The sequence below is a fragment of the Trichomycterus rosablanca genome, chromosome 12, assembly GCF_030014385.1.
Source record: "Trichomycterus rosablanca isolate fTriRos1 chromosome 12, fTriRos1.hap1, whole genome shotgun sequence".
In the NCBI taxonomy this organism is placed as follows: domain Eukaryota; kingdom Metazoa; phylum Chordata; class Actinopteri; order Siluriformes; family Trichomycteridae; genus Trichomycterus; species Trichomycterus rosablanca.
In genome coordinates, this window is record NC_085999.1 from 15,933,789 (window position 1) to 15,951,052 (window position 17,264).

The 17,264-nt window shown below is 40.1% G+C and overlaps 1 protein-coding gene and 1 long non-coding RNA gene across 2 annotated transcripts in view; one reads left to right on the forward strand and one right to left on the reverse strand.

Moving 5' to 3' along the window:
• Positions 1 to 3,332, forward strand: part of LOC134324345 (uncharacterized) — an 85,955-nt gene extending 82,623 nt beyond the window's left edge. Inside the window, exon 3 of the long non-coding RNA XR_010014169.1 lies at positions 2,907 to 3,332. This is a non-coding gene — a long non-coding RNA (uncharacterized LOC134324345). The remainder of the gene's footprint in view (positions 1 to 2,906) is intronic.
• pdia5 (protein disulfide isomerase family A, member 5) overlaps positions 1 to 17,264 on the reverse strand; it is a 167,332-nt gene that overhangs the window by 72,101 nt on the left and 77,967 nt on the right. The window contains exon 9 of the mRNA XM_063006157.1: positions 6,513 to 6,604. Within this exon, the coding sequence (XP_062862227.1) occupies positions 6,513 to 6,604 (92 nt within the window). The remainder of the gene's footprint in view (positions 1 to 6,512; positions 6,605 to 17,264) is intronic.

The following is a 17,264-nucleotide window of genomic DNA, read 5'->3' on the forward strand; positions in this document are numbered from 1 at the left end:
TTATCATTCACATAGTTTCTTGTTTTATGTTTATGCGAGATTTCAGACATTTTTATTTAGATTACATGCGTTTTAGTTTCAGTTTTACTTTCTATAATTTAGTCCTGTGTACATACAGTACATACACAGTATAAGGTGGTAAAGACTGCTCAATGCATCATTGGCAAACAGCTCCCTACCATCAGAGACCATCAGAGACATCATTCCTCCTTTTACCCCAGTCACACACTGTATAACCCTCTGTCATCTGGGAGAAGATACAGTTGCTTATGTGATACAGTGCCAGGACCACTCGGCTTAAGAACAGTTTCTTTCCCACTTCTATCGCCTTGCTGATCGTAACACTACACCACAGCTAACAGTCTGGACTACACACTGGACCTATTATTTATTATCATTTACACCTGCACTTTACATAATACTGTCTACTTCACACACATCTGTACAATTATATACTCATCAATACCCTATGTATAGTTATTTATTTTACATATTATTATTATACATACCTAGTATTTCCATTTTTATGCCTCTTATTATTATAATGTACATATTACTATGCATATAGACCTTTTTTTTTGCACAATGCTACTATCTGCACTTCTGCTAGATGCTAACTGCATTTTGTTGTCTTGTAACTGTACTGAGCAATAGCAAAGTTGAATGTATCTGTCTATCTGTCTGTATCTGTCTATCTATATGTCTATCTATCTATCTGCCGGTCTATGTGTCTGTCTATGTCTATAGGTCTTTCTATCTGTCTGTTTCCTTCTATCTGTCTGATTGTCTATATGTCTATCTGTCCGTTTGTCTGTCTGTATGTCTATCTGTATGTTTGTCTATCTTTCTGACTATCTATCTGTCTGTATGTCTGTATGTTTGTCTAGCTTTCTGTCTGTATGTCTATCTGTATGTTTGTCTATCTTTCTGACTATCTATCTGTTTATCTCTGTATGTCTATCTACAGTATATGTCTATGTTTGTCTATCGTTCTATCTGTCTATCTATCAATCTATATTTCTGTCTGTCTATCTGTATGTTTGTCTATCTGCCTGTCTACTTATCTGTCAGTCTGTCTATGTCTATCTGTCTGCCTACTTATCTGTCAGTCTGTCTATCTATGTCTGTCTATCTATCTTTCTATATGTCTACCTGTCTGTCTGCTTGTCTATCCACCTATCTATCTATATGTATATCTGTCTGTCTGCCTGTATATCTGTCTGCCTGCCTGCCTATCTATTTGTCTGTCCGTCTATCTATCTATATGTCTATCTAACTGTCTGTCTATATCTATTTATATCTAGCTGTCTATCTGTATGTTTGTCTATCTGTCTGTCTGCCCATCTCTGTCTGTCTATCTATCTATATATCTGTGTCTATCTGTTTGTCTATCTGTCTGTCTATGTCTCTATGTCAGTTTCTGTCTATATGTCCATCAATCTGTCAATTATCTATTTGTCTATATGTTTATATGTATATCTGTCTGTTATGTCTATCTATCTATCCATCTGTCTACATCTATCTACTGTATATCTAGCTGTCTGTCTATCTGTCCATCCCTCTATAAGCCACTATTATCCAGGCTGAACAAGAACTCACTATGGGACTCTCAAGTGGCCCAACATTAAAGCGTTTAAACTTATTATTCAGGAATCACAAGTGTGAGTATACAATTGTCATCGGTCATTGAAAGCATGACATAGAATAATTGGGACTGTGTTATGAGTGGCAGAGATGGCAAACCCCTTTTCCCCAGCGACACCGAGTGAAAGTCAATCACCTTCCGAGGCAATTTCAGATCTGTGAGCTCATGTGTATGGAAATTGTATTGATCTACAAATGATGTTACATGAGCTACATTTTTAAGATGCAGTGGCTGCCTTAATGCATCTCAGAGGGCGTACTTGTTTACCATTCTAGATTGATAACAGTGATAGGAAACTTGCTAATAAGACACATGAAACCAGCCTGTGAGGAAATAAATATCTGTTATTTTAGGCACTAATGGTGCAAAAAATAGACATAAATTCATATCTATTTTGTACAAACCACATTTTCAGAAAAGTTGGGACATTCTGTAAAATGTCATAAAATAGAAGCTTTTAAAAATCTTTCTTTAATCTTTATTTAACTGACAAAAGAAGAAAGAAAATATTTCCAATGATTTTACTGATCAATTTCATTGTAGTTTATTATATAGAGACATTTAGAATTTGATGCCTGCAACACACTTCAAAAAAGTTGGGACACTCCACCCACGAACATAATACGTTTAAGACACATAATATAGACATAGACGTTTAAAAGACTTTAATAATGCCCTTGTAAACATTGTCCTGTGCCCCTCCAGGCCACATTGTTATATCCAATAAGTATAAAGAGCAGGAGGACTAGATATGCCATCTTTGTACTCCTTTCCCATCAATCCTATATACCAATAAAAAAAACAGCCTGTCTGAATTTTAGATGACACGGATAAAGACCTTTAAAATGAACTGCTACTGAGATGATCATAACAGTCTTTAGCAAAGGAAAGAAAAGGTGTACTATTGTAGCCAACAGCCATCTTGAAATTATAATGCTGTTCATGCACTGAACTGTAAAAATGAAAGTGGAAACAGATTGAGTCTCCACAGCTACTAGATCTACTAGTAATCTTTATAAGCATCGGTGCAAATCATCTTGTATATTGTATGTGTTCTTGTCTTCACTCAGGTTTGATGATGGTGGGGAGGTGGGCGCTGATGTCCTGTGAAAACCTTCATGAACTTGTTCCCTGCTCGCTCTCCCTTTTAGTTATGCTGTAATAATTAGGGCTGCCGAAGTCTAAAACTCTCTGTAAAACTTATATTTTTTCAACTAGCATTGTACATTTCTAACTACATTTTCTGTTGTTTTACCCCGAGGTGGTTCTGATGGAAACCTGTTTAACCACCCGAGGTTAAGGATTGAAGTCGAGACGACCGTGCAAACGATGCTGCTCCTGCCGGATGTGACGAGCCTGGAGTATTTGCACCAAGAATGACAAGAACTCACTACAGACTTCATTACATTCTGAACTGACTAATAACTCTATTATTATTAATAACTATTATTATTTATTTACTTATTGCCAGTTATAACTTTTAGTTCATTTAATTCTGTTTGTATGATTTGTGTAAATCCTATTTATTTAAAGTATCCTCCAGGCCACCCAAGAAGTATGGAACCTGCTGAGTCTGGTTCCTCTCAAGGTTTCTTCCTGTAAATTTCAGGGAGTTTTTACTTGCCACCGTCACCCTCGGCTTGCTCAACAGGGGGTTTTGTATCTGTTGGTCCTGGATTCTGTAAAGTTGCTTTGAGACAATGTCTATTGTAAAAAGCGCTATATAAATAAAGTTGACTTGACTCTTCTAGTGACCACTTTTATTGAATGATAAGTCAGAGCACTCATTAATACGTCCTTAATACAGAATCATACAGCCACGCTAGTGAGAGATAGTGAGACTGATGGCGCCTGGGTGGTGCAGCAGATCTCAAGCTCTTAAGCTGGCACACAACTGGCTTTGTGTCTATAGGGGCTGAGAAAGGGTTCCCTGACTCCCTTGACGACCTTTGCTGACCGGTTGAGGTGCCTGCAATGGGCCGGCTGACCACGGATAGCAGTGCCTGGCTCTCCTCCCCTAACAGATATAAAGAAGCAATCTGCGCTTGTGTCAAAGGGGGACGTAACAGCCTCGGCCCTTCTAGTTCGAGGATGGGGGTGGTGGCAACGAGAGAGAGATACACAAAGATAGGCATAATTGCTGAGGCTGAGGTGCTGGGAGAACAGACAACTGCACAGGATATGAAACGAAGTCGAAGAGTCAAAACAAGTGCTGCGCTTAGCTCTCAGAGTCTTATTAATGCCACTAAGCTATGACTGGCGGCTCGTTGAAAGCAGATCATGCACAAAGCGGAGTTTAATTAGCCCTTCTATAATATAAATGGTGCATTAGTATGAGCGAGTGTCTATAAATGAATAAAACAGAAAAGCTGCCCACACTGTAGCAAAACTGAAGTGACATAAGAACACACTCTTATTAGAGTAACAATAAAATAGTTGGTTTTATACAAACATAAGCTTACTGAGATACTCAGGACTAATATGCATCAACATTGCAACGTTATTGTTTATTAATTGTGTATAGGGCCTAACAGTGAGGTTTCTTTTAGCCATGGGGAGGTTCTAAATCTGATAAAAACAGACTCACCATGAGGTTCAAGCATTACACGATTGTACCAATTTTCAACATTTTCTCCCTTTTTGTTCCCCTTGTTTTTTTTAGAGTCCAATTGTCCGATTGCATCATGCTTCCTCTCCACCAATGCCGATCTCCGCTCTGATTGAGGAGAACGAAACTAACTCATGCCCCCCCCCCCGACACGTGGGCAGCAGCCTTATACATTTTGTCACCTACACTTTGACGAGTGCAATGCGGATCAGCAGTGTGTAAGGAGAGACACACCCTGACAGCGCTCTTTTCCCGTCCCTGGCGCCATCACTCAGCCAGCAGAGGTTGTAATTGCATCAATTATGGAGAGTCCCTATCCGGCTTTTTAATATCCCACCCCTATCCGAACAACAGGCCAATCGTTGTTCATGTGGTTGCTCAGCCCAGCCGGCAGGCAGAGCTGAGACTCGATACGATGTATTCGAGATCCCAGCTCTGGTTCCAGCATGTGTTTTTTTTTTTACCACTGCACCACCTGAGCGGCAAGTCAGTAGGATTTTTAACTTAGTCAACACATGACCCTTAATTCCAAATCAAAAACCCATGAATGAAAGACGTCACTGTAATCATGTTGTTTTCAGACATCAGACAAAAGTTCTTACAAATCCAACAGTAAATAATCCAGGATAAAACAATAACTAGAAAAAAAAAAAAAACTTTAACTAAAGATAAAACACTTTATCCATGTGAGCAGTATTTACAATAGTTACACACCAAAACAGCCTCCGATCTAAAGTAAAAGGACCTGATGATAGCATTACTCGGGCATTATGGGATTTGGGTCTTTCCTCACAAAAAAAACTTTGACTTTTGACAATTTTTTTTTAAATAAGGTAATAATCCATCCCATAGATCAGTGGTCCCCAACCACCGGGCCGCACATAAAGAATAAATAATTAGAGATCGCTACAAGAGCAATTACATTTCCAACACTCTTCGGGTGTTATTGTCTCTTATCACCACTAGGTGGGAGCGGCGTCTCGTTGCAGCAAAGAAAGCTCAGGATTCACACTGATTTTCCATTCTATAGTTATTCTATATTAAATCCCCCTGCCGGCCCGTGAAATTATATCTTATATGAAACCGTTCCGTGGTGCAAAAAAGGTTGGGGACCACTGCCATATATATCTAATTTGGTGTGTGTGTGTGTGTGTGTGTGTGTGTTCCAGTAGAGTACTGCAAAGAAAAAGAAACTACTGGACCACTGCACAACTTCGTATCTTGAAACAAATAATGTTCTACATTATTATTACTTGGTATAGTGCTTATTAGCCTTCATTATTAGTCATTAATATGTTAAGTTCATCAATATTGAGGGTACTGATTTGAACTACACAATGGCAGTCATAAGTTAAGTCTTTGAGATTAAATCTATAAACATATTTAGTTATTACTGATCCCTCAGTTATAATGAAACAGCAATAAATATAATATAAAAAGTATAATGACACGTGTTTTTTTTTCTCTTTTTACCACAGCTTTATCTTGGTCAGGGTTGCTGTTTGTTGGTCTAATTTCCCTGGAATCACTGGGTGCAATGCAGTAACACACTCCTAAAAAGACAAATCATTTGCCTGACGTGGGTCTGTATGAAGACGCCTGAACAGCCAATAGCACCGCTGGGAATTTGAACCTTGGATCGCATCAGTAATGAGCTGGCACAGTGGTAAGACCTATGTGCCTACACGTTAATTAATAATTGTATTAATATTAAAATTGTGAAGTGAATAACACTGATTATCTCAACACGGCACCTGTTAGTAGGTGGGATATATTAGGCAGCAAGTGAACATTTTATCCTCAAAGTTGATGTGTTAGAAGCAGGAAAAATGGGCGAGCATAAGGATTTAAATGAGTTTGACAAGGGCCAAATTGTGATGGCTAGACGACTGGGTCAGAGCATCTCCAAAACTGCAGCTCTTGTGGGGTGTTCCCGGTCTGCAGTGGTCAGTAGGAACAGTGGTAAACCGACGACAGGGTCATGGGCGGCCAAGGCTCATTGATGCACGTGGGGAGTGAAGGCTGGCCCATGTGGTCCGATCCAACAGACGAGCTACTGTAGCTCAAATTGCTGAAGAAGTTAATGCTGGTTCTGATAGAAAGGTGTCAGAATACACAGTGCATTGCAGTTTGTTGTGTATGGGGCTGCAAAAGGGGGACCAACACAATATTAGGAAGGTGGTCATAACGCTATGCCTGATCGGTGTACATTCCATACAACATACAACAGACAAAATGAAATATAAAAGTTAAACTTACTCAAAGTAGCAGAAAGTCGGGTAGCCTTTGACGTTAAACTCTTGCTTAAGACCATCAAACTCAGCCGGGTTAACGTTCATCCCTGCCAGTACCTGTATTAAATAAAAAAAAATAAAAAAACAATCAACCAAAACAGCAGGATACTACGGGGACTGCATGAAGACAAATGGCTGCAGCACAGTGGAAACAAAACGACTTTAAATACCAACATCAAAGCGTGCCAGGCAGTGAAGTGGCACAGGGGAAATTTCAGGGGAAGCTCTGAGAAGTTCTGATCTAAAGTGCTTCTTTCATGTCAAAAGGTGTTTAAACAGGATTGATTGGTCAAAAACAGAGAACTTCAGAGTAGTTAGATTTTTTTCATGTGAAAGCAGGGCTGTTGAGACGTGATGGTGTGATCTGTTTATAATTAAAAACAATGTTGATACTCTTAAGTTACTTTTGTGCACCCAAATGCATAATTGATTTTGAAGCATTCAACACTTTTAACCAATGTGACAAGATTGTCCTAACATATAAATACATTCTTTTTAATCCCCAGCTATCCTTAAAATCAAACCTTTAATCCCTTGCAAAGCTAACAAATTTGACTTACAACAGCATTTCTGTGAGTGTTTTGTAGCTGATGCTATACTGACCATATCTGATGAGAAAGCTTTTAAAACCAAGTGCTGTTCTAAAATTGCTACATGAAATAAACCTCCTTGTTTCTACACTCACTGTCCATTTTATCAGCTCCACTTACCATATAGAAGCACTTTGTAGTTCTAAAATTACTGACTGTAGTCCATCTGTTTCTCTGCATACTGTTTTAGCCTGCTTTCACCCTGTTCTTCAAATGGTCAGGACCCCCACAGGACCACCACAGAGCAGGTATTATTTGGGTGGTGGATCGTTCTCAGCACTGCAGTGACACTGACATGGTGATGGTGTGTTAGTGTGTGTTGTGCTGGTATGAGTGGATAAGACAGCAATGCTGCTGGAGTTTTTATACACCTCACTGTCCCTGCTGGACTGAGAACAGTCCACCAACCAAAAATATCAAGCCAATAGCGCCCTGTGGGCAGCGTCCTGTGACCACTGATGAAGGTCTAGAAGATGACCAACTCAAACAGTTATCTACAAGGTGGACCAACTAGGTAGGAGTGTCTAATAGAGTGGACAGTGAGTGGACACGGGATTTAAAAACTCCAGCAGCGCTGCTGTGTCTGATCCACTCATACCAGCACAACACACACTAACACACCACCACCATGTCATTGTCACTGCAGTGCTGAGAATGATCCACCACCTAAATAATACCTACTCTGTGGTAAGTCCTGACCATTGAAGAACAGCATGAAAGGGGGCTAACAAAGCATGCAGAGGAACAGATGGACTACAGTCAGTAGTTGTAGAACTACAGAGTGATTCTATATGGTAAGTGGAGCTAATAAAATGGACAATGTGTGTAAAAACAAGGAGGTGGTTTTAATGTCATGGCTGATCGGTGTATGTATCCCTTACTTGAACTTAGTGCTTGGCGGTATGACGGTACATTCGGTATACTGTCTTTGATTCCTCATCCCAGATTTTTCATATACCGCCATCCCGTATCATAGTTAATACAACAGCTATAAGCTTCAATAAGCAGCAAATCATGTAATATTGTTCGTCGCTAAAAGCGCCATGGAGCGTTGCGCAGATTAGATACAGTTTATTAGTTATAAACAAAAACAGATGAAAGATGAAGGAAGACCAAAATATGCAGTTGTTCCACTTTCCCCCTAAATAAACAGCCACATATTGCTCTCAAGAACATTTTTACACATTTTAAGCAATTTACTATATGACCTACATTTCCACCCAGTAAAAACTTGGCCAGTTATACTTGCCCAATACCAGCAGTGCCATTGCTGTGAAGTTAATTTAGGACAATAATTAACAACAGCTGACTATAATACCAAAGAAAGCCAAACTGAACAAAAATATAAAATACACCGTTGCAATCATTTACAGGAAAAGCAGCTTGGCACAGACCAGTGGAATCGGGCAGGCTTGTTATGTAAGTTGTTAAAACACTAGAAGCAGATTTTTGGATTTTTTACAATAAAAGTATTTTCACCTGCCCATCTGTTAGCAATACTGTAAACATGCCAATAAGGTCCAGCAGCTGGTGCGACAGATATACTGTAACTCAGAGCCAAGAGTGCCATAGCTGTGTCAAAGGATCTTACAAAAAGTTTTCCTAAGCATTTAAGTGAAAATAAATATGTTGGACTAAGGGCAGCACTGAAGTTCCATTATTTATTTATTAGGATTTTAAGGTCATGTTTTACACACTCTGGTTACATTCATGACAGAAACGGTAGCTACTGGTTACACAAGATTCATCAGTTCACAAGTTTAATGTCAAACACAGTCATGGACCATTTTAAGGCTCCAGTTAACCTGGCTGCACGTCTCTGGACACAGGGAGAACATGCAAACGCCACACAGAAAGGACCTGAACCGCCCCACCTGGGGATCGAACCCTTCTTGCTGTGACGCAACAGTGCAACCCACTGAGCCACCGTGCCACACATATACTTTAATATCACTGGTGCACTCAGGAGCCGCAGCAGTAAAACACTCTAGCCCAGTACCACTGAGATCTGGGATTGAAATCTCAACATTGTTATCAGCCGGTCGGGCAACCACAAGGACATGATTGGCTGTGCCTGAGGGGGGTGTGGCCAAACAGCCTAGCCAGTCAAAGATGCACTTGTCAGTGTGCTATCAGTGCAGTGCGCTATCAGTCCCAAACACGGATAAAACAAGGAAGGTTGTCTCAGGATGGGCGTCCGGCATAAAAACTGTGCCCAACCAATGTGGCACCCCCTAAATGCAGGAGCAGCCAAAAGAAGAAAACAAATCTTTTAATAACACTGTTGTCAGAATACTAATCTTGGACTTAAATCCTGCTGTTCCGGCTGGAACATGGGTCAGCAAGATGTCTTCATTTCTCCCAGTTTAAGGCCACTGACTGCACCTCACTCATAATTTCTGTCTATCAAGTAACTATAAAATATATTCCACCAGGTCTTTCTAAGTCTCTTCTGCCCCTTTTGCCATCTTCGGATATCCGATCTCTTGCACTCTTACATGTGCTGGTCGCCATGCAATGATGTAATAACATTTTACATTTACATTTTCTGCATTTAGCAGACGCTCTTATCCAGAGCGACTTACAGAAGTGCTTCCATAGTACACATTTCATTTCTCAAGTTTTTAGTAAACAACAGTCAAAGAACACGAATCTGCTGAAACCTGTTAGAACCAAAGTGCAACCAAATGTTAGTAAATAGGTACAAGTCAGCTTAAGTGTTTAGTAAAAAGGTGGGTTTTTAATTGTTTTTTAAAGACAGCAAGAGACTCAGATGTTCGGACAGACGGAGGAAGTTCATTCCACCACTTGGGTGCTAGAACAGAGAAGAGCCTTGATGCTTGTCTTCCTTTAGTCCTGGGTGGAGGCTCAAGTCGAGCGAGTCTAGTGGCTCGGAGGTTGCGTGGTACAGAGCGGGGTTTGATTAGGCCTCGAAGGTAGCTTGGGGCTGGCTTTGTAGGCGAGCATCAGTGTTTTAAACTGAATGCGTGCAGCTACAGGAAGCCAGTGAAGAGAACGCAGCAGTGGGGTGATGTGGCAGGGTTTGGGTTGGTTAAAAACCAGATGGGCAGCTGCATTTTGAATGAGCTGCAAGGGTTTAATAGTGGATATGGGAGCTCCTGCCAGGAGGAGAATAAAGATTCTCATTGCTGGCTGTGTTCAACAGTTCTTCGTTGGATTTGTGGTCTCTTCATGTGACATATAGTAAGGATCCGAGACTAGAGAATCTATTTAATGTACTATGCTTGCATATCTACCATAAATAAATACCCTCCATACCTGCCATACCCACCCAAAATAAATACACCCCCATTTAGTTTTTTACATGTTTGGATAAAAGATGCTGGCTGGTTTTGCCAACTATTAAATACATTTGTAAGACTATGACAATTCGAATCAAGATAGTGAAAATCCTAAATTTACATCTATGTAAGCTTATGTACTTTATTCATGCTTTACTAGGCAGCTTTCCATTATAGATAGAGGAAGCAAATAATGGCATATTGCTTTTTTAGAAGAACATGATTGTTTTTAAATTGCCTATTCATTAAGTATTCATAGATTCTTGCTTGTAAAGATGGTAATTTGTTCCTAGGCCATTTTTACTGTTTTCTTGGGCATCACAAATACTACATATTTTATTACTGTGTATGCACTGATGAGCCATAACATTAGAACCACACCCACCTAACATGACGTCAAAAACTCCCCAAGACATCTGAAGGTAAACATCCATTTCTGATGCCTGTGTGTCCATTGTAGATGCTTTTTTTTTTTTTTTACTGGTGGCTAGGAGTTAACATGAGCGCTTGGACTGGCTTGTGACTAGCCAGCACCGTACACAGGGTTTGACGCACTGCACTGCCAGTCGTAAAATTAGCTGCAATGTAGCTGGCCATTATGGTTTTATTCAAATCACTCAGGACTTAATGCTGCCCATTTCTGCTGCATTTAACACAAACTACTATCAGCCCAACATTTCATATCTAACTGACCATGACATGTAGAATTGTAATGAATTAGGCAATGCCCGGCACATATTACACTATATTGCCGAAAGTATTAACTCACCCATCCAAATCATTGAATTCAGGTGTTCCAATCACTTCCATGGCCACAGGTGTATAAAACCAAGCATCTAGACATGCAGACTGCTTCTACATACATTAGTGAAAGAATGGGTGGCTCTCAGGAGCTCAGTGAATTCCAGCGTGGTACCGTGATAGGGTGATAGGATGCCACCTGTGCAACCAGTCCAGCCGTGAATTTTCCTCGCTACTAAATATTCCACAGTCAACTTGTCAGTGGTATTATAACAAAGTGGAAGCGATTGGGAATGACAGCAACTCAGCCACAAAGTGGTAGCCACGTAAAATGACAAAGAAGGGTCAGCGGATGCCGAGGCGCATAGTGCGCAGAGGTCGCCAACTTTCTGCAGAGTCAGTCGTTACAGACCTCCAAACTTCATGTGGCCTTCAGATGAGCTCAAGAACAGTGTGTAAAGAGCTTCATGGAATGGGTTTCCATGGCCGAGCAGCTGCATCCAAGCCTTACATCACCAAGCATAATGCAAAGCGTCGGATGCAGTGGTGTAAAGCATGCCGCCACCGGACTCTAGAGCAGTGGAGACGTGTTCTCTGGAGTGACGAATCACGCTTCTCCGTCTGGCAATCCGATGGACGAGTCTGGGTTTGGCGGTTGCCAGGAGAACGGAACTTGTCTGACTGCATTGTGCCAAGTTTTCAATTATGGTGTGGGGTTGTTTTTCAGGAGCTGGGCTCGGCCCCTTAGTTCCAGTGAAAGAAACTCTGGATGCTTCAGCATACCAAGAGATTTTGGACAATTTCATGCTCCCAACTTTGTGGGAACAGTTTGGGGATGGCCCCTTCCTGTTCCAACATGACTGCGCACCAGTGCACAAAGCAAGGTCCATAAAGACATGGATGAGCCAGTTTGGTTTGGAAGAACTTGACTGCCCTTCACAGAGTTCTGACCTCAACCCGATAGAACACCTTTGGGATGAATTAGAGCGGAGACTGTGAGCCAGGCCTTCTCGTTAGGGCTGTCGCGGTGACAGAATTTCCCCTTGCGGTATTCAGCCTGTCTCAATATCGCGGTATGCGGTTATATCGCCATTTTTTTGTTGTTTTTGAAAATTACTTAATTGATCTGGATTTTAGAGCTATATAAACAAGCTTTATTGTTAGGCTATGATTCGATATATTATTGCTTTATAATGACAAAGATGAGACGGCTTTAAGACCAATGAAATGCGTGTTTAGGCTATTGTTAAATACAGAACAGAGCAGGGATGCGCGTCTTTTCTCTATTAAAAAAAGGTTTAAATAAGCTTCTAGCCTAGGTTAGATATACACTGTGAAACAAAAAAAAAGTGTTTAGGCTAAATATTTTAAATGCACATCTAATCAAAATATGGTAAAAAAATAGAATAAAGAATAAAGTCTGTAAGAGTTTAAACCTGCGTTATCATGCGCGCTAGATGAACCAACATGTTCACCTGATGTGTTTTAGAGAGGATCTGAGTGGGGTAGCAATGTTCCCCTCGGTACTAAAACTCTCTCTGATGGTGCTCGTTGCATTAATACACTGTAGATGTACTGAACCTGCATGCGACTTTAGAGATCAGAGAAAGTCTAGCCTGGTTATCGCGCCACTATTAACCATCTATTTAGTAGGTATAATTAACATAACAATATATACTACGTTTCAAGTTATTATTCGTTTCAATACATTTTTATTCAACGAAAAAATGCATTTAAATCATTCCAGCAAGCCAGCAAGAGAGAATCTGCAGGCTGCAATGCCATATTAACCATCATTAAGTGTTTTAGTTCGCCGAGGCTGTTTAAATGTAGTCTAAATTACAAGTATTTATTGAGTGTGAACTCAATTTAATCATTAATAAACTTGCCTATAATTCCTGTTGCGATTGTTTACATTTTAAAACACAAAGCCTGACACTCAGCAGCAACGCATGAGAACAGGTTGCGGGAAAATGTCGCTCCTAGCTCATTTTCATTATGAATTTATTTAACATTTATTACGCACGAATGTAAGCGTATAAAACAAGATGGACCTGCAACAATAAAAAAAAGGAGAAGAAAGAAAGAAAAAACGTGAATATCGCGGTGTTGCGGTTGTCCAGCATGCCCTGCGGTTGGCTGGTCTATACCGCGATATTTCAAAATTGCGGTTAGCGCGACAGCCCTACTTCTCGTCCAACATCGGTGTCTGACCTCACAAATGCGCTTCTGGAATAATGGTCAAAAATTCCCATAAACACACTCCTAAACCTTGTGGAAAGCCTTCTCAGAAGAGTTGAAGCTGTTATAGCTGCAAAGGGTGGGCCGACATCATATTAAACCCTATGGATTAAGAATGGGATGTCACTCAAGTTCATATGCGTGTGAAGGCAGACGAGCAAATACGTTTGGCAATATAGTGTATTTGGGAGGTGTTTGAATGTTCAGAGAAGCTACTAAAAATGGAAATATGGAAAGACCAGTGATAAACTGGGCTGAACTTACAGCGCATTCTAGGGTCATGAACTCTGCTTCATGATGATGGCACATATTCAAAAACGAAATCATCTTATAAATAAACCCTTGTTCATTTTTAACATTCCGTGTACTCCCCTTGTACTAAGGTCAACCCCCTAGGGCTGTCGCGCTAACCGCAATTTTGAAATATCACGGTATAGACCAGCCAACCGCAGGGCATGACAAGCAACCGCAACACCGCGATATTCACGTTTTTTCTTTCTTTCTTCCTTCTCCTTTTCTTCTTTTTTTTTGCAGGGTCCATTTTGTTTTATACGCTTTACTTTCGGGCATAATAAATGTTAAATAAATTCATAATGAAAATGAGCTAAGAGCGTCATTTTCCCGCAACCTGTTCTCATGCGTTGCTGCTGAGTTTCAGGCTTTGTGTTTTAAAATGTAAACAATGGCAACAGGAATTATAGGCAAGTTTATTAATGATTAAATTGAGTTCACACTCAATAAAATACTTGTAATTTAGACTACATTTAAACAGCCTCGGCGTACTAAAACACTTAATGACGGTTAATATGGCATTGCAGCCTGCAAATATTCTCTTGCTCGCTTGCTGGAATGATTTAAATGTATTTTTTCGTTGAATAGAAATGTATTGAAACTAATAATAACTTAAAATGTAGTATATATTATGTTAATTATACCTACTAAATAGATAGTTAATAGTGGTGCGATAACCAGGCTAGATTTGCTCTGCTCTGTGTATTAGTGCAACATCGGTAACGTCGGGAACATCACTACCCCACTCAGATCCTCTCTTAACCACATCAGGTGAACTTGTTGGTTCTTCTAGCGAGCATGATAACGCAGGTTTAAGGTCTTACAGACTTTATTCTTTATTCTATTTTTTTTTTACCATATTTTGATTAGATGTGCGTTTTTAGCCTAAACACTTTTTTTTTGTTTCACAGTGTATATCTAGCCTAGGCTAGAAGCTAAATTTAAACCTTTTTTTAATAGAGAAAAGACGCGCATCCCTGCTCTGTTCTGTATTTAACAATAAACACCCATTTCATTGGTCTTAAAGCTGTCTCATCTTTGTCATTATAAAGCAATAATATACCGAATCATAGCCTAACAATAAAGCTTGTTTATATAGCTCTAAAATCCAGATCAATTAAGATATTTTCAAAAACAAAAAAAAATTGCCATATTACCGCATACCGCGATATTGAGACGGGCTGAATATCGCAAGGGGAAATTCTTTCACCGCAACAACCCTATCAACCCCTAAAAAGCTTAATTAAATTAAATTTCAGAACCCAAACCTATCTTGCATAAAGAAACAACCTATCATTCACTCTGGGAAAAGTCAAATCTCAGTTTGGAATAAGACTGAGGGGATCTTATTTGCTGATTATCATATTGGTGAGTCATTTTCGACCCATAAGACAACACAGGGATAAATTATCTTCTTGGCACACTCTTGGTTTTCCCTCAGCCAACCTTATAAGGTATCCACAAGAGATGCTTGTCCAACAGTCTTCTAGGAGTTCCCATGTTCGCTGAGCACCTGTCAGCTGCTTTTGCTTTACTTTTCAGTTCAACTCATCTCAAACCATTTTTATTGGCTTTATGTCAGGCGATTGTGAAGGCCAGGTCATCTGGCACAGCAATCCATCCATCTACTTTTTATTCAAGCAGCTTGTACAGATCCTGAGAGTGTATTTCAGATCATAATCCACTTGAAAAAAGCAGTTACATGCAAACCAGATGGAATGCTGTGGTAGTAATAAATTGGCAAGTGTCACCAGCAAAAGACCCCCAACACTACACACCTCTTTAGGCTTTTGGTTAGAGCCAACTTGAACCCAGACTGACAGATTTCCTCTGGTCCTATGTCCCCTGCCGGTTTTCCTTGGCCAAAGCAAGTCTTTTCTTAATCGGTTCCCTTATTAATGATTTTATTGCAGCAATAGAAGCACGACTTCCACTGTCTCCTCTGACCAGTTAATGTAAGATTTGTCTTCTGCTTGAACCCATTGAAGCATTCAGTAGGACGCTTAATGGTTTGTGCCACTGCACTTTTTAATACTGACTGACCATACTGATTGATACATTGATTTCTCAGAGTAATGATGGACTGTCTATTTTGTGTGCTTGGTTAAGCCGTTATTGAAAAATAGTGAAACTACTACAACCAGAAATAACCAAAAAGGTCTATTTAAGACCCACCCCCTACCTTACGGACGCTACCGACTATTTAGAATGATTCAACAATAGATTATTAGATTTGTACAAATTGTGACTGGAAATTTTATATTGTATTAGTTATTTGCATTAAACTAATAAATTTCTGCTTTCTTAGTTCGATTAGCAGAGGTAGAAGAGACTTTTGGAAGGTTTCTGTGGTCCAGAGATATGTTGACCTTAGCATGGGCACCCCTGCACACACAGTTTTGATACTTATGCATTCTTATGGAAGTATGCCATGTTCCTAACAAGCTGACTATTCTTGTAGAATGATAAACAAGTTTGGTGTGGAAAGTCGGCCTTGAGCTGGGTCGCTGAGAAGAGTTAGCCTGAAGGGGCAGTAAAGCGGGGTATAAATACTGCGATAAAGCAGACGGTACCCACCTTTCTCCTCTGTAAAGCTGTGTGAGCGTTTGCATTATGAGATTGGTCCTCAGCTGAGTAATAAATTGATTATTGCTTTTACTATTTACCCTGGTTGTCTGTGTCAATCTTTAAGGGTTATTTTGAGTTCCCACAACAGAATGTTTATACTTGGGCATCAATTTAATATTTAGTTGCAATCGGAAATAAGAAATTAAGGACTTATACTTAATACTTAACCTTTTCCACAGAGATAGATTTGTTTAAACAAATCAAGACTTAGAATTGCAGGATATTTCTTTCAAAACTACCAAACTACCACCGTCACAATAATTCAACCCCTACATAACATTGCCCTTTAAACCTACTGCTAGTCTGTTTGACCTAGAGTTACAACATAATGGCGCCCAGGTTGCGCAGCGGGATATTCCGCTAACACACCAGCGTCGACATTCTGAACTCTTCGGTTCGAAACTCGGCATTGCCACCGGTCAGCTGGGTGCCATCTAGCGGGCAGAATTGGCATGGTTCTGCTAGGGCGGGATGACCGGACTATGTGGGTGGGGTCTTCAAACGCTGTGTAACTGAGTACCTTGATTGGCAGATAGAGAGGCGCCTGTGCAGAGTGCATAGGTGAAAAAGGGTCACCCAGCAGCGGAGGACAGATTGACTACGCTAAATTTGGAGAAAATGGGAGAAAATGGGAGAAAATGCTGAAATAAAATAGAAAAATAAAATAAAATTACAACATAATTAAACCATTAAGAACTCAATCACAACCCCTCCTTTGCTTCAGCTAGGTCCACTTAGAGATGTGTGTAAGGTCTGTTACAACCATGGTGAAAACTAAGGAGCTGTCACAAAAACTGAGTGGAGAGCATTTCATTGCAACAAAAGGGCAATGGTTATAAAAGACTGAACCTTATTACAAGGGACACCATTGGGAGTGTTGTTGGGAAATTCCAAATTAAGACACAGCAGCAAACATATCTGGCT